Here is a 23,677-nt window from a genome sequence, read left to right as displayed (position 1 = left end):
GTAATTTTATTGTATGAGTCTGTTAATGTTTCGAACACAACCTACGCTCGTTATCAAATATAAAATTACGTAATAAAGTAAGTAAAGTAAAGAATCAATTACTGTTTATTAGGCTGGAAGTATACAGTGGAAAATTTCCAATTAACTGATGCAATCTGTACATAAATTTGACTATATGCAATCATAAAGCATTCTTCCAAAAGATGGGACGAGAAACGACCGAGCAAGCAGATGGGCCTCTAGAGTCAGTGGAAGCTGTATCATGTGAAGGGGCCAATGCGACTTCCTGGAACTTATAGGAGGTTGACATATGGATACATTTCACATGAAACGAAAATTAAGGAGCAGTTTGAGTAGAGGGATGGCTTTTGGACCCAGAGGTATGGGCTCATCATATCTCTGAAGTGGAAGGGATACAAAACGTGCACCCAAATAACGACTTTTTCGGTAATAAATATGTGTACTAAAATTCTTATTATAGTTGATCCGAGTAGGTGTTAGTGTTCATCAGAGTTGATGTTGGTAAAATATTTTAATTAGGTTTTCTAAGAAAATTGGCTTATCTTATATCACAGTTAAGGAAAAGGTTACTTGAATGGATAACCATTCCTCCTTTGACAGAGATCTTTACGAATGTTGGCTAAGAGCAGATCATCTCGACGGAGACAATCGAATATACAGTGTTGGCTCTGTAAGCTGAAACAATAGTTAATTTGATGTTGCTAAGTGAAATATACACAATCGCATATGAAGTGACTTTGAGCGGTGAAGAAAGCGTTTTATTTTGAATGACAACGATGATTACAGACTTTGACATCGATATATATATATATATATATTTGTACTCAATAAATAATACTAATTTTTACAAATCTTGAGATATGGACTCCGTCATGTTGTACAGTTTTCTTTGGAGATGTTTCACCTCTCATATCGTTTTGGATGTGACATGTGAGTAAACACTGAGTGTATTTTGAAAAAAAACATGCAGTTTAATATTTAAGGACTATTCCGTAAGGTCTTGGAGGAACATAGTTACACTAATAACTTGAATACACAGTATTAATGTTCCACAATTATTTGTTTAATAGTTCCTTATGGACCAGCTTTCGGCTTCTTAAGCCATCGGAAGATAACTTAATACCAAGCAGATACTCCACACAACTTCAGTGAAAATTCATAGCTGTACAAAGATTGTTGTACATAGATATGTGACATTTTGTGAGTATATCGATATAAAATGCAAGTTTAATGCAATACTTAAAGAGTCTCTGAACAAACAAATCTTATATTACAGTATATTCGAATATTAAAACTATATTCATACAGTTTCAATGTTAAATATCCCGTAAAATAAGATTTATTTGTATGTTTGTATGTCTTATATTACAGCATATTGAAATACTAAAACTATATTCATATAGTTTTAGTATCTAAATATACTGTAATACAAGATTTATTAATTCAGAGTCTCTTTAGGTATTACATTATGCTTGCGTTTTGAATCGATATAGTAATAAAATGTCACATATCTTTGTACAGCTATGAACTTTCACTGAAGTTGTGTGGACTGTCTGTTTAGTGTTAAGTTATCTGATGCGGGCCTAAGCAGCCAAAAGCTGGTTCATAACGAACTATTAAATAAATAATTGTGGAACATTAACATTGAATATTCAAGTTATTAATAAGCAGTTTAAGTACTACATCGCAATAAAATCGTCAAAACATCTTATCTATTCCTTGCTTGTTTAATTTGCTTTCCTTCGGCTATGTTACGTGTGTGAGTGCGTGCTTTAGATCAATTAGTTTACTAGATGTTGATTGTACGATAGTTGATTACAGGAAATACAGTCTATAAATGTTTAAAGAATCTTGGCACCGTAGTCCTGATAGGTAAATATTGCAACTTTCGTCGAGAGTTGTTATTGTACGCAACCTGAAGTAGGTTCGACAAGGGTATGGTCCAGTCCGACGTGTCGAAACCAACCCTGAAATTTTATTCCGGCAGAATGCATGAAAAGAAATACAATGTTTAAATTTTAGGTGCTAAGACACACTGCAAATATCTTTTTAAAAAAGTGGTTAAAGTTACTTGTGTTTGTCGTACGAAGAACCGCTTACAGCAGCGGTTTGTACAGCCTTTCCTGCCTAGAGCGCGATTGACTGTGGCAAGAGAACGTAGCGCCGCATAGTGCTAATATCCGGAGTGACACAAACGAATTTGTAGCACCTAAACTACACAAAAAAGCCACGTATCATTAATGTTTTTCGAGTAATAGGTAGTTCTTATTGAGAAATAGATTGTTGCATACGTAATTCATACCAAGGTCACAAGCAGAGGAAAATGAATCAAGTCGGTATTTGTTGTTATGTTACAGATAATTTCCATCAAACTTGACTTGTATTACTGAAACAAAATTTTTCTTACACATCATTTTGTAGCAATTCCTGTACCACAGTTCTTATAATAACTTCTGAATCATCTATAGTTCAGTAACAATGAAACTATTTCTAATTTATTCACCACAGTCGTCGCAATAGAGCAAAGTGTCATTTGAAAGAGGAAAATAAATATTTTACTTAAACCAGTCATACCTGATGAGAGAAAGATTAATGGTTTCAGATAGTCACAGTATCTACTAACTTTATTTAGACATAATTGCTGTGGAGTAAGAAACGGTCCAACCCTTTGCTCTGCTTATTGTGCTGCATACCGAGCATAGTTAAAGCGATTCCTAAAAAGTGCCAATGGAAGCTGATAATACGCAAACGACTGAAAATTAAGAATACTGTTCTGATAATCCTCAAATGACATGGAGCTATTAGAAATTACATTGCCCGACAGTTTCTTTAAAAATATTTTACACACTCAAAAAAATTATGTATTGAGAGCCACATTGGTTGTCCCGGATGGAATCTGAATTATATCAAGTCTTTTCGTCCTCCTGAAAGACAGAGGCATCATTATGTCCAGGCCAAATTCCCAACAAAAGCAGCAAATTAATCTCTGCAACTGGTTAGAAACCACTTCCAATGAAACATTAAAAATTGTCCTTTCCTGTTTTTCCAGATTGTGATAGGCTGATTATAAGATTTTTGCCACTAAAGAGACCAATTTTTTATTTTTGGTCCTAATATGCTTTATGTCCCTGAAGAGAGATACAAAGCTGCAGAAACAGTAATCACATTTAGACTCTACGACACGTCGCAGATTCTGCAAAGTGCCTTCACAGCGCTGCACGATGCTTACGTTTCCATGCTCGAGGACCTCGGCGAACAGAGGGCCCCTGTAGCCGAAAAAGTATGTCATCATGATCTTACAGAAATTTATGTGAACAGCTTTGAATGTTTTTAGCGGAGAAGAAGTGGGACGTTTCTACTGTTGGTTTTGCCGTTTGTTCTCGGGCTGTCGGAATGGTCCTGTTGTACGATGACGCCCGCCCCCACAGTACCAACTGGACGGAAGCTACGCTTCAGCGAATTGTTTGGAAACACTGTGACATTCTCTGAGCAGCCCAGATCTTTCATCGTGTAATTTTCAGCTCTTTGTTGACCTGAAGAGAGACATACGTGCATGTCGGCCTCAGTAGGACGGGGAAGTGCAAGAGTTGGTGCCGCTGTATATCTGTCAGCAGCCAACCAAATTCTACGAAACAGGAGTTGATCGTCTGATTTCCCAGTGGGATAAATGTCTTAACGCGAGTGGTGGTTACTTTTGAATGGATGCACTCTATAGTCCCAGTGTGGCGGACGTTCGGATTTCATTTGATTGCTATTTATATAATTGTGTAGGCATTTCTCTTACTTTTCTATATACGCAGTTAGAGCAATGTGGCTTAAAGATTTTTGCGTTTATGTAGGGAATGAATATATTAATGTAATGTGCCATTCGAAAATACGATGGTTAACACTGTTTCCAGCAGCAGAGAGAGTCATCTGGCTGTTTGAAACCTTAAAAGATATTTTCCTGCCTCAAGACAAAAATGAAGTCTACTTACGTTTAATTCACACCCAGCTGAGCACTTCGCAGCGTGAAATAAAGAAAATTAAGGGGAAGCACAAAAAGTGTAATAGAACTGATGTTCTGAAAAATACTCTTGAAACTGTTACTAAGAGAAAAGAGCACCATTGAATTTCTTTTAGTCTGTTATCAAAAGAGGAGACTTTTAAGAAAAAGTTGGCAATTTTTGTGCTACTTGTAATGAATATCTGAGCAACTGGAGCACCTCTTATTCACCACTACTGTCGATGTTTGATTGGATGTTATTGAAGAGAGCGCCAAAATGGAAACATGTTGAAGAGACATTTTCTTATTTCAAGGTAAAAATTTAAATCGATGACTTCATTCTTTATAATCAATTCAGAATATTGGCAAATTTCGTCGAGCAAAATCTACACAAACTCAGTGGTGGGTGAATTTTTAAAAAGCTCTGTGACCATCTTCAGCAGTACTCTGAGACGCCAATAATTGCAAGGTATTTGTCTAAAATACAAGACCATAACGCCGATGTAGAAAGAATATTTTCGTTGATAAATATCCAGTTGACTAATGAAACGAATAAAATGAAGATGAAGTCTCTGGAAGTACTCATACAGATTTTTAAAGCTACAAAATCGGCTATGTAGAATTTTACCGCTACGTCTCTAAGAAAAGACATATCAAGAAGTCTGGAAAAAGTGAAGAATACGCTTTTCTTCAAGGGCAGTCAAGTATGGTATATTAATTTTATTTAATTAAAAATTCTATAGCTACAATATTTTGGAAAATAATAATAATTTTTTGTTATAAATATCATTAATTAAACAGATACTGCCGAAATAAATCACAGTAAATTTGTTTTTATCCTTTTTAGTTACGATACATAGGCTAACGTAGTGTTAACAGAATGTATTAACAGAACATTAATATTAAAAATAAAAAAATAAAAAATAACCTCTGTACATTTGGGGTGGGAGGCCCATTGGAGCGCCCAGCTGGTTGTGCCCCGTTTCTTTTTCTTTTTGGAAAATGATTTGATCACCCTATACATAACCCATACAAAGCCTGTTCGGTAGTAATTTCCTTAGGGTGCCACGTGGACGAAATGACACTGTGACAAGAACGTGCGTTTACAATCTTTGGGCTGTGCGAAGAGGTGCGCCTCACCCGCAGCAGGACAGGTAATTCACCGCTCCCGGTTAATTCTTAAACAGTCCCTTTTTCTTTTTTTTCTGTTTTTGTGCCTCCCCCCTCCCTCCAACCACCATGCATACGCCCTTGACGCATACCAGTTTCGCCATAGCTTCCTCCTGTTCCGCCGCTGCAGTTCTTTTTGCTGTCGGAGAGGGAACAGGCACGTTTAGAACCCAATAAAATATATACGGTAAATATAATAGGACCGATCTGGAAGATACAGACGCTTCCAATGCGGCCAGAAGTTTCTCCAAGTTGATTGGAGGGTAGGATGTTATTCGGTAAGCAACACTTGCAAACACATGAGATGTATACGGTGATTTTCAGAAAGGCCGTTGTGTGGTGGTTCGAATGATACATCGAGACGTGAAAGTCGTTTTAACGATTATATTCTGTTACGTTGTAACACGTTGTTTCTTACGAAGTTAAAATTGTATCAGTTTCTGGCTGCACTCGCATTATCGCTTAGTGCCAGATTTGGCTCCGGCTGAAGATAACGTGATCACGAAAGCGACAGTATACAGAAAAAACACACATATTCAACGTATGACAAAACAGCAGCTGATAGCAGTTACAACAGAGCATTTCGTTAAAAGCTATGCAATCGTTACGGCATTGCTTTTTTGGTTGTGTGGTAAGAAGAGGAATGAATGCTGAATTATGAAACATCGAAACGAGAGTATTTTAAGGCATGACATTTCTCTCCTCGACCTTTTCAACAGAGCATCAACAAATCTTCCAGCCAATATATTGATAGCTATCTGTAAAGTACTGAATATGGTATTCGGTAGTGTACTTGTAATTAGCAGCCAGAGAAGAGAGTTTAACGTCCCGTCTACATCGAAGTGATGGATAGCTAACAGTTAAGATAACAAACGCTGCGTGTTACATAAAAATGATCCACGTATACTTACCGATGCTAACCCGACGATAATGCGTGAAAACATGAACAAAATGGCTCCAGCGTAGGCGCAAAGAGGTCCGAGAGCCGTAAACACCCCTGCGGTGAGGAGTCCCATTCCGTACACCCAGCGAGCGCTGAACCGTGCCGCTGCGTAGCCACCAAGTATGTTGGTCGCTGCGTACCCATAGTAATACGACGACAGGATGTACCCCTGCATCTCGTCGTCCCAGTCAAATTCGCCTTCCTGGAACAGGAACAAAAACTGAATTCTAGACTCGGCTACTAGTGGTGTACTTTATCGCAAGTGATCAAGCAACATATGTAAAACATAAAACGTAATTGTTGCTGCTTTTTCAAGAAAATAAACTGAGACGATACTCTCTGGGTTACGTTTCCTTTTTCAAGTAGCTACAATAATTTCTATTAGTTAGCAAAATGTATCATTGAACCAACAAAAGCTGCTGCAATGTGTATCTATTTATCGACTAGTTCGATCTACGAATCATCGTCAATACAGGAAAGGTTAAGGGACAGTTCGTTGACACTCAAGTACGTAATTACTCGTATTATCAGTTGCGGCAGCTGTCACTTACACAGCAGCATTATACATTTTCGTATTAGTCATTAAATGAACAAATTGACAGTCCGTTACACAGTTCCACTTACTGTCTCGCCAAAGTCGTGTCAATAACTCCCACTGCGGAACAGTGCAAAGGACTGTCAATTTATGCCCTTAAGGGCTATTAGAAAAATCTAAGACAATGAAACCATGTATAAGTGACGGCTGCTGCAACTGGTGATAATTACGTACTTGAAACCAAGGAACCTTCCTTTAACCTAATGTAATAGTTGTGACTCTTCAAGCGTTCCCGGATATGTTGTAAATAGTCTTCACGGGTTTGCAAATTCCATGTGCAATGATTTGCTGATAGATGGCGCCATACTCAGAATACCCCCTGCCGAAAATCTTAGTGCGGGCCTTCCGCGTGTGCGCTGTACGCAACGTTTATTAACAGTGCGGCCAGACGTCACTCATGTCATGACGGGTATGTTACTGAAACAATCTTGATGTTCTCGTTTTGATTTAACAGCACCCAATGCAGGGCTCCTGGCTGTGCTCAGTTGAAATCCCTTATCCTTGTTGATGAGATTATCAGCTGTACGGATATGCATTGCTTCCTTAATGACGCAATCCCAGAAAGATGATACCGGGAATAAAACTTTCGTCTTTTCGTAAATCATCTGATGTCCTGTATTCAGACAGTGTTCTGCAATTGCAGACTTTTCCGGTTGGCGTAGGCTTGTATGACGCTGACATTCATCGCAGCGTTCTTGTAGCGTGCGACATCTCTGGCCTATACAGTGTGTTACAAAAAGGTACGGCCAAACTTTCAGGAAACATTCCTCACACACAAATAAAGAAAAGATTTCATGTGGGCATGTGTCCGGAAACGCTTAATTTCCATGTTAGAGCTCATTTTAGTTTCGTCAGTACGTACTGTACTTCCTCGATTCACGCCAGTTGGCCCAATTGAAGGAAGGTAATGTTGACTTCGGTGCTTGTGTTGACATCCGACTCATTGCTCTACAGTACTAGCATCAAGCACATCAGTACGTAGCATAATCACGAACGTGGTTTTGCAGTCAGTGCAATGTTTACAAATGCGGAGTTGGCAGATGCCCATTTGATGTATGGATTAGCACGGGGCAATAGCCGTGGCGCGGTACGTTTGTATCGAGACAGATTTCCAGATCGAAGGTGTCCCGACAGGAAGACGTTCGAAGCAATTGATCGGCTTCTTAGGGAGCACGGAACATTCCAGCCTATGACTCGCGACTGGGGAAGACCTAGAACGACGAGGACACCTGCAATGAACGAGGCAATTCTATGTGCAGTTGACGATAATCCTAATGTCAGCGTCAGAGAAGTTGCTGCTGTACAAGGTAACGTTGACCACTTCACTGTATGGAGAGTGTTACGGGAGAACCAGTTGTTTCCGTACCATGTACAGCGTGTGCAGGCACTATCAGCAGCTGATTGGCCTCCACGGGTACACTTCTGCGAATGGTTCATCCAACAATGTGTCGATCCTCATTTCAGTGCAAATGTTCTCTTTACGGATGAGGCTTCATTCCAACGTGATCAAATTGTAAATTTTCACAATCAACATGTGTGGGCTGACGAGAATCCGCACGCAATTGTGCAATCACGTCATCAACACAGATTTTCTGTGAACGTTTGGGCAGGCATTGTTGGTGATGTCTTGATTGGGCCCCATGGAGCACGTTATCATGATTTCATACGGGATACTCTACCTGTGCTGCTAGAACATGTGCCTTTACAAGTACGACACAACATGTGGTTCATGCACGATGGAGCTCCTGCACATTTCAGTCGACGTGTTCGTGCGCTTCTCAACAACAGATTCGGTGAGCGATGGATTGGTAGAGGCGGACCAATTCCATGGCCCCTACGCTCTCCTGACCTCAACGCTCTTGACTTTCTTTTATGGGGGCATTTGAAAGCTCTTGTCTACGCAACCCCGGCACCAAATGTAGAGATCTTCGTGCTCGTATTGTGGACGGCTGTGATACAATACGCCATTCTCCAGGGCTGCATCAGCGCATCAGGGATTCCATGCGACGGAGGGTGGATGCTGGATGCATGTATCCTCGCGAACGGAGGACATTTTGAACATTTCCTGTAACAAAGTGTTTGAAGTCACGCTGGTACGTTCTGTTGCTGTGTGTTTCCATTCCATGATTAATGTGATTTGAAGAGAAGTAATAAAATGAGCTCTAACGTGGAAAGTAAGCGTTTCCGAACACATGTTCACATAACATATGTTCTTTATTTGTGTGTGAGGAATGTTTCCTGAAAGTTTGGCCGTACCTTTTTGTAACACCCTGTGTATGCCTCCCCATACCGACAACGAATCTTGTACCCACCACGTTTTGTCAGGCCAAGATCATCCTTAACAGAACCCAACAGGTTCCTCAGTTTTGCTGATGATCGAAAAACACACTTAATGTCATATCTCTCCGAGGACTCTCCCGATTCCTGACGACATGGCACCAAAATACGGCAAAAAGGCCAAAGTGGTGGGTGTCTTCATAGCTCCTTTCTGCTCCATAGATTGAACGCGCTTGGGCCTGAATGCATTACGTACCTATCTCTCAGAATAACAGTTTTGTCAGAACACTGCCGTCAAAAGGAGTGGACAAATACCACGCGCTCTACGAACTAACGTAAGTAATGCACTACCGCATTGTGGAGGATGATGGCAGCTTGCGGCTTGCAAATATAGATCTATAGCGTTGGCTTGCGGTGGACGCTGTATCCCGAGGTTCCATATTGTTTCCTTCGTACCAAAATATCAAGAAAATGTAAAGTAGAATCTTTTTCCACTTCCATTGTGAAGTTTATATTCGGACGGAGCGAATTTAATTGCTGAAGAGGCGTAGGTAAAGTACGAAGTCCATGGGTTCTCTCAGCACGACTGATGTATATAACTGGATAATGGCTTTCGGGGCCGAAATCTGTCTTGGATGTTAAAATAAAAAGAAAAGTGCAACTGGTGTTGGAATTTTATTCAGAAACAATGCTATAGTTGCAGGACGTGCATCGAAGTTCTGCATATGCTAGATAAGAAATTTGTCGTAATCTGTACTCGAGTACATGGCTAGCTGCTTTCCTAGCGTCGGCCCCTAATTTCCGAAAAAAAAAGTATGTTTAAGTTTCATGTGTACGCCTTAGGCGTGTTTCGACCGAGCGAGCGTAACTCAGCATCTAAGGTTCACGGTTATCACGCTAGTGGTTCAGGTTTGCCAACCCTGTTACTTTTACATTTACAGGTAGTTTCCTCGAAAACAATTCAAAATGTTCTTGACTTGCTAAAGACTATTAGAGAAATCGTTTCGAGGGAAGAGTTCATAAAAATATGTTCTTTAATTTTACATCAAATTAGCGCCCTGTTTTCACAGGTCTGACCAAATACGAGTCGTTCGCATCGAAGTTGATCGAAAAAAAGGATAATCTGTTTGAATTGAAGCGAACTGTGTTTTCATTAAGTGTGCATGATGCTCTACGAATTGGAGTTCCGGTTGCTTCTACGACATATAAAAAAAAAAACCACTCCGTCTACAGGCCACAAGTGGCCCATCGGGACTATCCGACCGCCGTGTCATCCGCAGTGGAGGACGTGGAGAGGAGGGGCGCGGGGTCAGCACACCGCACTCCCGGCTGTTATGATGGTATTCTTGACCGAAGCCGCTACTATTCGGTCGAGTAGCTCCTCAATTGGCATCACAAGGCTGAGTGCACCCCGAAAAATGGCAACAGCGCAAGTGCTGGCCACGGCCGACAGCGCTTAACTTCGGTGATCTCACGGGAACCGGTGTATCCACTGCGGCAAGGCCGTTCTACGACAAATACCATCTGGAATTCTGTTCTAACATAGTAAGCGATGCAAGCGATGCGATTAAGGGGAATATGTAATCTATTGTGTAAAAAACGGAATACGCATTTGAAGATAGTTAACTGTAAGTATTGATTTATTAATGAAATTATAGCTGAGAAACTACTATTTTTGAATTATTTTGCATGACATGTAATGTTTAAGGATATTCTGTACGATGAAATTGAAAAGAAAGTGCATAGGCAGGATTTGAGCCCCAACTGCCAGCGTGGTATGCATGACCCTTAACCACTGAGGTACGCTTGCTTAGTCACAAAATGACTAACGTTACAGGCAGCGAATAAAACTTCAACATAGATTTCCTCGAAAATAGGTGTCGTCGCATGAAAAGCCGCTAGCCGCCTAGTCAGGACACGTCCCTCTTCAACATACCTAGGGCCCATCAAAACACGTCTGGTGGATCCATGTAAGTTTGGGCAAGTAAATAAATGTTTATTAATTTCCATTATTTCAAGATAGTTCATCTTCCTCCCTTAGTGGGTATTATGTAAGACTTTGTACTACACATTGCAACTTTGGCCTTCTTTAACCGGGTGGTCTGCAAAAGTAAAGTCTGATTTTCTTCCCAACTTCTGTCGTGTCCTTTCAAGCGGATGGTTGCTGCCCTGCCAGACCGGCATCACTACAAGACCTTAATAAATGATTCAAGGTTCATATTTAGGAATATTCTCGCTGAACATGGCCAGAAAGCTTAAACCCAGGAACATTAAACCATCGTTTTATATGCTCATCGTCCACCCCCGGTAGCTGAGTGGTCTGCGCGAGAGAATGTCCATCCTAAGGGCCCGGGTTCGATTCCCGGCTGGGGCGGAGATTTTCTCCGCTCGGGGACTGGGTGTTGTGTTGTCCTAATCATCATTATTTCATACCCATCGACGCGCAAGACTTGCACCCGGCGAACGTCCTACCCGACGGGAGGCCATAGTCACACGACATTTTTTTTTATGTGCTCTTCACTATTGGGCACGCTTTTCCCAATAGTAAAGACAGCAGTTTAGCTTTGGAAAAGAGTGGAATACACTAAATCACTTTTTACTGGGTTAAATTATATATAGACCAGTCTTTCAGGGCACTACCCACACCATAGGAGTTGGAGAAGGTGACTCTATTTTTGCAGGCCTCCTGCTTAAGATGCAAGATGCATGATGAAGTCATACGTAGCATCCACAAACGGAAGAATACGAATTAACTTGAAATAAACATATGTTCACTTGCTCAAGCTTAGTATTGAGTGATTAGACACAGTTCCTTTATTGGTCAGCTCTAGCTGCAAACCACTCTGTAAATTACCCCTTCCATTCATGTGCACCATTATTCCTCTATTTCAGGTACTGTAATTACACCTGCCCTGTTAAAATTTTACAGTTGTTTCACTTATCTGTTTACTGGTTCAAATAGCTCTGAGCACTATGGGACTAAACTTCTAAGGTCATCAGTCCCCTAGAACTTAGAACTACTTAAACCTAACTAACCTAAGGACATCACACACATCCCTGCCCGAGACAGGATTCGAACCTGCGACCGTAGCGGTCGCACAGTTTCAGACTGTAGCGCCTAGAACCGCTCGGCCAACCAGGCCGGCTATCTGTTTACTCTCACTTGTAATATTTTACCGCTCCGTATTACTGGACCTGTTGGGCCTGTTAAGGACAAGATTATCTTGTTCAGTCATTTTTAATTTGTAGTACAGTTCATTATTCAACATGTCACCCATTTTATTTCTGCGTCTACATCTGCATACATACTGCGCAAGCCACCGTATGGTGCGTCGCGGAAGATACCCTGTATCACTACTAGTCATTTCCCTTCCTGTTCCGTTTGCATATAGATGGAGTGGAAAACCACTGTCTATGTGCCTCCGTATTAGCCCTAATTCCTCGTATCTTATTTTCGTGGTCCTTAAGCCAAATGTACGTTGGCGGCAGTAGAGTCGTTCTGCAGTCAGCTTCAGACGTCAGTTCCCTTAATTTTCTCAATAGTGTTCCTCAAAGAGAACGCCGTCTTCCCTCCAGGGATCTCAATTTGAGTTCCCAAAGCATGCCCGTATCACTTGCTTGTTTTTCCTACCAACCGGTAAAAAATCTAGTAGCCCACCTCTGAGCAGCTTTGATGTCTTCCTTTAAGCCGAGCTGGTACGGATCCCAAACACTCGAGCAGTACTCAAGAACAGGTCACACTAGTCTTTACAGATGAACACACTTCCCTGGAATTCTCCGAATAAAGCGATGTCGACCATTCGTTTTCTTTACCACAGTCTCTACATGCTCGTTCTATTTCATATCTCGTTGCAACGTTAGGCCCAGATATTTATACGACGTGACTGTGTCAAGCTCTACCCTAACATTACGATTTTGTTTATTCTACTCTTCTGCATTAGATACCATTTTTCTACATTTAGAAATAGCTGCTGTTTATCACATATACCAGAAATTCTGCCTAAGTCATCTTATATCCCGCTACAATCACTCAACTTCGACACCTTCCCGCAAACCACAATATCATCGGCAGATTATCACAGATTGCTGACCACCCTGGTCTCAAGATATACATAGAAAATGATAGCGGTCGTATCACAGTAGCCTGTGGCACTCTTGACAGTACCTTCGTCTCTGATGAACACATACCATTCGCTAAATAATTTTACATCGCACTTTCATTGAAGTAATTCTTCTCTGCTTAGCCCTAAATCAAACTTTGACAATTGTCATCTTTGGAAACCAACCGATGTATTCTGTAGATGCACTAATCTGTAGTCTTTGATCTCAATTTCACAAGACATATTTATCTTTGAACCTGACGATGACGTAACAGTAGGAAACCGGACTGTAAAATAATAAATGTTGTGGAATATTATACCACTATCATATGTTTTTTCATTCATAATTTGATCATTTATTACCTGTTGTGTGAGGAACATCTACATAGATGGTTTATGCTATAACACATCCAATTTCCTTAGGTGATACATACCTGAGCGGTACCGGAGGAGTTGGCGTTTGCGTTGTCTGGCGTAGGACACGTTTCATCTGCAACTTCCGTATTTGTAGAGTGCACGACCATGCCATTAATCGCCACCGATAAAGTGACTTTGAGTATGTACTGGAGGACAATCCCCAGGAAACCGAGGAAGCCGATTACAGCGCGCAGCGGAATCAGTGCTGCAATAAAGAAGATATTCTATTATAGTCGCGTGTGTTGGGGGTTCCAACATAACTACACTAGTGTCCACAATTAAAACAACGAACAGCTATTTTCCCGTCCTGTATGTAATTCACGATATAATCTTACGAACTGTCAGCAGATGTCCGTACGATCGTGTTTTGCACGGAAGGTGGTGGTATTCCAGACAACGGACAACCACGGCAGCGACGAAGTCAGGACACCTATCAAACGGATTAGTGTTTTCCGGGTAGTACTACACCCATAATCGCTAAGTACACAGTCACAGATGGTGCAATATGGCACAGAGAATAAACCTACAGACTCTCTGCAGTGGAGGACCATTGCAAGAGTGGACTCAGGAAGTCGCAAACTGATGTGGCCCTATGGCTGAATGCGAATCGTTCTGTTGTTTCTCGGATGTGCGACAGTTTATAGAGACCGAAACTGTTCCGCAAATACCACGGAAGGGCCGACCACGTCAGAAAGAGAGGACCGTTATTTGGCTGTAAGGGCACGACGGTACTGCCTTAGTGTACAGAAGACTCCGTCAGAGTGGCTGTTAACGTCGGAGACCTGCAGTATGTGTACCTCTGACGCAGCTTCACAAAATGGACCGTCTAGAGTGGAATCGTCAACATGCTGCCTGGGCGGTCGAACAGCGGGCTAATTTTCTTTTCACAGATGACTCCCGAATTGGTCTGGAGTGTGATTCTTGACATATTCGCATGTGGTGGGAATGTGGGACACGATTTTGGGACCCAAAAATTGTGGAAAGAGACCGATATCGAGGAGGATCCATAATGGTGTTGGCAAAGATTATATTGACCACTCGAACAGCTCTTCATGAAATTGCACAGGTGAATCGGCAACTTTTACTTGCTGTCTGGCAACGTGACGAGATCTAGGGACCTCATGTGCATTTATTGCGAGGTGCTGTGGGCCCAGACTTCGTACTGACGGACGTTATTGCTCGACCTCATAGAGTACAAGTGGTTGATGGTTTCTTGGAAATGGAAGATATTGCAAGCATGGCGTGGCCTTTTCGTTTTCACTATTTGAATCCCATACGGTATGACTAGGACGCGCTATGAACATGAGTTGCATCACGTCAGCATCCACCAATCACTCTCCAAGACTTGCGAGCGTCTCTGCAGTAAGTATGGGCTTTGTTGCCACAACATGAGATTGATGACATCATTCACAGCATGCCCCGTCTTTGTCAGGTCTGTATCGCTGCCAGAGGGTTGTTTTGGGGGACAGACCAAACTGCGAGGTCATCGGTCTCATCGGATTACGGAAGGACTTGGAAGGAAGTCGGCCGTGCTCTTTCAAAGGAACCATTCCGGCATTTTCCTAGAGCGATTTAGGGAGATCAAGGAAAACCTGAATCAGGATGGCCGGACGCGGGATTGAACCGTCGTCCTCCCGAATGCGAGTCCTGTGTGCTAACCACTGCGACACCTAGCTCGGTATGTTGCAATTGTTTACGTTCTGTGTTCTTTACATTGTTTCTACTTTACTGTCACCTGCTTATACTGTTTTGTGGCAAAATAAAGACAACTTTGCAAAATTTCCGTTTGTTGATTTAATTTTGGACACCAGTGTATGTCTCTGTGTCTATGCTCTTGGGAATTGCCACCAGGCTACAGTGAAAAACCAAATGAGAAATATGCTAATTATCTTTGTCATTGATTTCCAAATTCACAGGGAATACTGTAAAACAAGATTGTTAGTGTGGCTATTATCCGCAGCAAGTTTAATTTCTTTTTATTTACATGCGATATTTGTAGATTAGAAAACCGTTCACGCCAATATTTTTACATTACCAAATTATTACTTCAGTTATTGGTTTTTTCAACTGAAATCTGCGTTTCTTCTTATCTGGTCATACGTTAGAGGTAATACTGCCAAATCACTTTGTGAGAGTACAGTGTCCTCACATTGCCGTATCACAATGTGCATGTCCTTTAAGTTTGCCACTGCATGATTTTGAATTGTACTATGTGCATGTGATGATTACATTTTTTTTGTTGCGGTGGGATCTGTTAATGTGAAGCGATCCTTCCACGTGTTTTTCTTGTGTTTATGAGGTGCCGTAACAAGGCGACACTATGTCACTGCTGCATTGGAAAGTGCAAGCTGCTGGCTCTTGGAAAGTATAACCAATGTCACAACACACGACATCCAAGTGTTTACGAATTCTCTGCCGAGCGACGCACGGAGGTAACGAGCCATGCTTCCTTATAACAGCCAACACATTGTTGTGAACAGAGCAGTCATCCACCGAGTGGCGCTTGGTGACGTCCTATCATTCTACATTACCACTACCACTGTACTGTGGCGAGCAGCGCAGCCATCATGACTCCCCCTTCCCCCACTCCACGGTCGCCCTACCCAGTAAGCCACATTCGATGGGGTGTTTACCAACAAATCCACGTGATGCGAAGTGGCGACACCATTATGAACGCCATGTGAAGCATTTACTATGCTAGTTAGATATTTATCAAAACAGCAGAGTACCCATGAGTGCAGTGATGAAATGTAATAGAAAAGTGCAACGAAAAAATATTTTTGGATATTGTAATGATGTAAGGTGTGTACATATTCATGTATTTGTCTAATGTACTGTGTGCCACTGAAATAACATTTCCTCTCCTTTTCTTTTCGAATCCATTAATTTCCAATGATAGTGGCTATCACCTTAATTATTTATTTATCTGTGTGTGTGTGTGTGTGTGTGTGTGTGTGTGTTTTGTAAAGCCTGTCATTACTTCTCTTTTTGCTGTATCATGACAATATTTCACCTTTATGATGAAAGTAATGACATAAGATTTTATGAATGATTATTACTATCCGTTTATCAGCGCTTTATTGATTGACCTTATGAACTGATTGCTTCATTGACTAATTAAGAAGTTTGTTACTTTATTAGCTACTTTAATTATGAACTAATGAATTAAAAAAACAGAATAATATTAAAATTTTGTATTTTGGGGGATCCACAGCCTCCAGATGCTTAATGAACGTAAACATAGTTCGTAGTAGGGCTTTACGTGATTTTTATTTAATCGTGCGATTAGTTAATTTCGACTACTTGTGGTCGAACAGCCTACTACGGATGTTTTTATCTTTCTTTATCGATCTTTCATGGACACAAAGGGGATTGTTTTGATGGTGTATAAAATATTTTTTCTTGGTAATGTAGTGCAATAACTAGGTGCGAAAGGTCGTTGCTTCAGTATCAGTGTGGAAGCGATCTTTAGCAAATTGTGGCATGTAGACTGAAATGCGGAATGTTATCAAAAGTGTTAATGTTTACTGAGTGTTTGAATGAATTATAATTCGTGATACCTTAACAATCGGTGTTCTCACCTGGAGCATCCATCATGGTATCCCTGGAGGAATTATTTAATGAAATTCGCTATACGGAAAGTTTGCTCGAAAAGTAAGGATGGATTGCGACCTAATATAGAGGGGCTGGAGGAATACCGACGGAGCCGCTATAACATCGACACATTTTCGCGTCATTATCTTTGTTTTGTAGATATCTTTTATCGTAAATCAATTGCTGTGGAACATCACTATTTGTCAGACACGAACAGGTTCCTTTGTGAGAACTGTCACCGATTTCTGTCTTAACAGTACGTTTACTTGAAGTCTCTTTTTCCTGTTTGTTATAGAGTATATCTTTTTGTTCTGTCTCATCTCTATCTCTCTCACTCTCTCTCTCTCTCTCTCTCTCTCTCTCTCTGTGTGTGTGTCTGTGTGTGTGTGTGTGTGTGTGTGTGTGTGTGTGTGTTTGTGCATAGTTGAGTATACCCGTGTAAATGTTTTTCTTCTTTTTTTTGGAAATACAGAGATTTTAACAACATGTTGGTAAATTTGTGGCTAATCGAGGAGGGCATTGCGAAGAGATGAATATGGATCTAATAGCTATCAGAGAGCGGGTTAAGAGTTCTAGATGACTAGACTACTGGATTTTTGGTGTCAACACTATGTTGAGGAGATCACCGAAAAGTGATGGGAAAGAAGTTTTGTAGCATTGTTCTGATGATCATCTGCTGGGAATCTTTTCTATTATTTTATGTATTTACGTCAACAATGAGTTGTTTTGTATGCACACTTGGTCACTCAAAGGGTTTTCTTTGCAGCTGTGGTGTTCTTGTATCTGATAATTTACTTGCAAGGTTAGAAGGTGTCTTTTATTGTTTATTCTGATTATTTTCATATTTTTTACTATAGTGGTTGGGTTGGGATTATGTTCTCTGAGATGCTCTGCAAACGTTGTAAGTAGGCTGTTTATGTTTTCTTATTGGCAACGTTACGTAGCGCTCAATATGAAAATCACTGGCTGTGCTGTGTGCAGTCCGTGGCAGCTTTGCATTGTTGTAATACTCGCCATTGTAGTGTTAGGCAGCTGGCTATGAACAGCGCGTAGCGTTGCGCAGTTGGAGGTGAGCCGCCAGCAGTGGTGGATGTGGGGAGAGAGATGGCGGAGTTTTGTAATTTGTCATGAACTGATATATATTATGACTTGTGATGATATTAAGGTAAATACATTGTTTGCTCTCTATTAATATCTTTCATTTGCTAACTACCCCTATCAGTAGTTAGTGCCTTCAGTAGTTTGAATCTTTTATTTAGCTGGCAGTAGTGGCGCTCACTGTATTGCAGTAGCTTGAGCAGCGAAGATTTTTGTGAGGTAAGTGATTTGTGAAAGGTATAGTTTAATGTTTGTCAGGGCCATTCTTTAGTAGGGAATTTTGAAAGTCAGATTGCGTTGCGCTAAAAATATTGTGTGTCAGGTTAAGCACAGTCCTGTATAATCGTATTAAGGGGACGTTTCAACGTGGAATAATTTATCTCCTGCTTTCAGACTCTCGTGTGTTCTCTGTATCGGATATCGAACGTTCTACCTACTTGCCCAGTGTATCTCTTATCACATGTTTTACATTGTAATTAATACATGTCTACTTTTTGGTACAACCGTACAGTATGTTTTTTATTAGTTTTGGAATGTATTTTTCGACAGAACTGTCTGTTTTGTATCCTATGTTAATGCCTTGTTTTTTGAAAATGCTAGCAGTGTGTGAGTTTGTGTACCATCTTGTGTCTTCTCTTATATTTTCCTGATTTTTATTCTGTGTTATTGTTATGGTATTGAATGTGTGCTTGTGTGTGTTTTTATTTTGGCTTACGTAGCGTTGTTGCTTGTTGTTTCGTATTTGATGTTTTTTCTTTTAATTTTGTTGTTAGCTTTGTGACTGTGCTACTAGCCGGTCGGAGTGGCCGTGCGGTTCTAGGCGCTACAATCTGGAACCAAGCGACCGCTACGGTCGCAGGTTCGAATTCTGCCTCGGGCATGGATGTGTGTGATGTCCTTAGGTTAGTTAGGTTTAATTAGTTCTAAGTTCTAGGCGACTGATGACCTCATAAGTTAAGTCGCATAGTGCTCAGAGCCATTTGAACAATTTGAATTTTGTGCTACTATTGCACCCTTTGTTTGTGGCTATGTACATTACAATTCCTAGTTCTCGTTTGTAGTTTTATATGTTGAATGGCACTGCATTATAATCTGTGGATCATAGGTCGAAGTGCTGCTTGCTGTTGTGCATTTGGATGGTTCAAGGTTTGTTGTACGATTGTGTCAGCTGTTGTGGGTTTACAGTAAATTTCAAGTACGTGCTAGCTGTTTTGTTTTTTGACTGTTATATCTCAAAACAGAAAGAAACAAAGTTAGAGTGGCAACACTTACGTAAATAGATAAGAAAAAAGAAAACAAGTAGACATACAGTTAACGACAGTTATCGCTCGCAGTTCTCGTAAGGTAACTCTGCAATTCATTCCAGACCAGTAGTGGTACCCCACAGCAGTTAGCTGACGAAGTATGAAAACTTCAGAATAAAAAGATGGTGTCGAAAAAAGTTTTATAAGTGACAGTGCTACCTCTGGCCAATAATTAGAGGAGAGGAAACGCAGATTTAGGCTCCAAAAAAGAATAACTCTAATTAATAAAATTAGTATCGTAAAAATCATGGTGTGAAGTCTTTCCTAATTTATAAATATCTCATATAAAACCAAAACTACACTATTCCAGATTAAATCAACTAAAGATGCCTAAATGTAAAAAAAGGCGATATACGCCTGAAACATAAATATACACGGATTGCAACATGAAAGGGAGTTTTCAATTTATAAATCGAATATTCACAGTTAAAGTTGTGACAGTGAACTACGTTTTTAATTTGAACACGAATGCACAACCCTTTGTATGTGGTACATGTACATAATGTGACTGAATCTACCAGTGATACATTATTATAAAAATCGATAAACTATGTTTCTGCAAATATCAGGAAATGCTTCTATGAAATTGGCCTTGCGTTAAACTTTAGAAAGAAATGACCCGTCTATTTCCAGAACTTAGTAATGTTGTATTTCAACAAGAATGAATAAATATGGATGAAAGGTGAAAGTATTAGGAGATCATATTGACAGAAACGCGAGTGGAAATTTTTACAGAGAACCTGTCAAAACATTTAAATTCACATACTGTTCTGACTGTACGTTGCAAGCTAGAATTTGGCGTGTGATGATGGATACAATTTTTTGCTATGTTCGAGTTCTGTCGTTTTTAATGGCATTGGATGTATATACCAAGCGGCCAGTACCTTATCACACAAGTAGCACATATGACAGTTAAAACATTGTTTAAATACAGATGGAGTATAGTAGGTGATAACAATAATAAAACGTTGTGGATCTAGCAACAAATATAATTATTTAGGATTATCGAGGAAAAAGGTTCAGAAGTGGTATTTTAACATAACGATTTAATTATATGATAAGATTAATAAGGCAAACATTAAGAAAGAATTGGATATCACGCTATCGGCTAACAGTCTGCGAAATTTTACACAAGTTATTCGTGGGAATACACTTAGTTACTTGTATCGACTTCTTAATTTTTTTATTCAGTAGCAATAATCAAATATTCTTTAATGTGCCTGTTGGTCGCTGATTTCTATGGATACGTTCACTGGCTCTAAAATTTCAGAGCTGTTTTTTTGACACCAGATCCAGTTCATTTCCTCTTGCACGGCTTGGGCCACCACTTGTTCGCTATCGATTCAGAAAATACATTTGTCACAAAGTCATGACATTCTTTATCCTCGTCTGCCAGTTCATAGACGTCAGATCGAAATATGCTTCCATACTATGGCATGACCGGAGAATTATTGCCTATTTAGAGAACACAGTAATCACCTAAATCACCTACAGATTTTCACTTGGTGTCGCACAACATAATGGTTTCGACTATCTCCAGACGTGTGTGGGGTCTACACACACACACACACACACACACACACACACACACACACACAAACGCGCGGGCACGCACGCACGCACGCACGCAGGCATACTCACACAAAAATCCATGTAGTCATCTGTTTTTAAGCAGTTGGGTTAATTAATTATAACATCTTTGTGTATTTATTCACCGATTGAATTTCTCTTGTCAATTTCCATTCAGCCGCGCGGAGTGGCCGCGCGGCGTGGGGGTCATGTCACTGACTAGGCGGCCCCTCCCGCCGGAGGTTCGAGTCCTCCTTCTGGCATGGGTGTGTGTGTGTTGTTCTTAGTATAAGTTAGATTAAGTTAGTTTAAGTAGTGTGTAAGTTTAGGGATCGATGGCCTCAGCCGTTTGCTCCCTTAGGAATTCACACACATTTGAACAATTTGAATTTCCATTCGTGTTTGGAAGTAATAACGATATTCACAAATATGATATTGAAAGAGAAAAGGATCCAATTTTTAATCGGAAAGAGGTGAAGCACGAACCGTTAAATCTCTTTGACAACCGTCTCATAGCACAATCATAAAACTCTTGATATCTTCGAACATATGTACAGTACCTGATGCCAACAATAGTCTTTTCTCTTGGTAAAAGTTTTACACAACTAATATTGGACTCTTAAAATCGTATGTAACTAAAGGTAATCATACTTTTTGCCTCGCTCCCAGTATCCGGCAAAATGAAACCATAAACTGACTGTTCGATTACATTTCGTTTCAGATCTGACCTAGAGGTTTCCACGCAAGGACACATTAAATTTATCGTTTTTGTCTACAGAATAAGTTCGTCAGAGGACTTGTCAAACAGCATTAACAAACTTACGTTTGTACCACTCTTCTAAAAAACTTTCTTATCGAATATTGACATTCCGTAACTACATCGATTCTACTTGAGATTCTGTAGATACTGTATACTAATATTTATATTTCGTAGTTTTTATAAAGATTCATTTTCTCCGCTTTTTATCTGTTGACAGTATGAAGATAGCTAGTGGCTGGTCGAAACTTGTTTCAGCATCGTGAAATGTTCACGTAATTGTGCCATTTTTCCTAAAGACGTAACGGCCCTTTTTCATCCTAACACTACACACGCAACACTTAATCTTGATACATAATATTGTGAATAAAATTACATATGCGCATCTATTGTAACCAGATCGACCAAAATATGAATGAAGCTGTATATTTTATACTGTCGCAGCAAAAGAATCGCTAATGAGAGAAAAATTCGTTAATATACTATAAACCTTCATTTGCCACATAGGAACTGAGAAAAAAAATTGTCCATTTCAGAAAATCAGCATTCGAAATTCTTGCTTCATTATATCGAACGATCTTAAAGTCGAAGTAGGTGATCTCTACTTGGGCTCGCAATGCGTATCAGTGGTACAAACGAGAGAAGTTGATCGTAATAAGTTTGCGCCTGGTGCACGTTGCAAGTTTCCGTGTTATTTCCATTTCTACCAGACAAAAAGTTGGTAATTCTTATGCAATGCAATAGGCTATTATACGCAAGTTCTTTGTGATATCTTCCGTGACCATTCTGAAACATTAAAAAATCATATATATGTCCGGAGTCAAATCCATAACACGATGATGTGTTTGTCATATGTAACAGTACGTTGAATATACGCAGAGAAAAAAAAAAGCTTTACGCATCACGTTCAAATATGGAATATCATCCACTGTGGTGGCGTGATCCGCTTTTGTTATTTTCTTTTTCCCCCTCAGAACTACTCTTACAAGTACGCTTATATGTCAATCGTTCAGTTGAAGGAACTTACTTGTACCTCTGCAGCCCATGTTAGCGAAAGCTATCGCTACGCAGTGTTATGAGGAAACTGTGAGGACTTGACAACAGAATCTTATTCGTTTTATACGCGTCGTATATCTTATCGTCTCTGTAATCAATCTGGTAGTGTCAAATTTATACTTAAAATTATCCAAGGAACTCTGCATAACATATGTAGCGACCAGCTCTGTTATCAGATACCGTGCAACTCTCATCATTACCAATCAGTTACTGCTTATTGTTAGTTTATGAATGACACGTGTAGCAGTTGTGAATATTGCAGAATTCCTAAAGAGGTGTCGTTGCATTTCTTCACGTAGTATGTATTGATTAACGTCAGTTGTTCACGTTAATTTATCACTGAAGCAGAGAGGAGACAACAGAGATTTTATGAAATGAAGTTCGGGATCAACTAGATTTTTATTGTTTATTGGAAAGTGTATCGAGCTTACATAAATGAATGTGTGTGGCTCGACAAATCCGTATTCGTGGAGACATCTGCACTTTAAATCTTTCGGTTGGTCTCCCACAGGTGCAGGAACATAGTTCCTTTGCAGGTTTTGAGTTCGATTTTGTTAGTGTGGCCACTGTACAGAGCTAAGAACATCGCCTGTGAAAAGTTTGAGGTTACTATGAGTCAACATTGTCTGCAAGGTCATTAATATAAAATATGAACAGCAACACATTCGCTCGGCCCACCCGATGTCACTTCTACATTTGTCGATGACTCCCCATCCAAGACAAAGTGATGTGTTCTCCCTACCAAACAACCATCAATCCAGTCATAAATTCCCCGTAATACCCTGAACGAT

General features: G+C 40.2%; 1 protein-coding gene across 1 annotated transcript in view; it reads right to left on the bottom strand.

Moving 5' to 3' along the window:
* LOC124805724 (sialin-like) overlaps positions 1-17,105 on the bottom strand; it is an 89,512-nt gene extending 72,407 nt beyond the window's left edge. Inside the window, exons 1-3 of the mRNA XM_047266294.1 lie at positions 17,090-17,105; positions 13,526-13,713; positions 6,088-6,321 (exon numbers count right to left, since the gene is read on the bottom strand). Coding sequence (XP_047122250.1) covers positions 6,088-6,321; positions 13,526-13,713; positions 17,090-17,105 — 438 coding nt within the window. The remainder of the gene's footprint in view (positions 1-6,087; positions 6,322-13,525; positions 13,714-17,089) is intronic.
* Positions 17,106-23,677: the final 6,572 nt, after the last annotated feature.

This window comes from Schistocerca piceifrons, chromosome 7, assembly GCF_021461385.2.
Source record: "Schistocerca piceifrons isolate TAMUIC-IGC-003096 chromosome 7, iqSchPice1.1, whole genome shotgun sequence".
Taxonomy (NCBI): Eukaryota; Metazoa; Arthropoda; class Insecta; order Orthoptera; family Acrididae; genus Schistocerca; species Schistocerca piceifrons.
The sequence above is the reverse complement of the archived record's forward strand: the minus strand, read 5'-3'. Positions and strand labels throughout refer to the sequence as shown.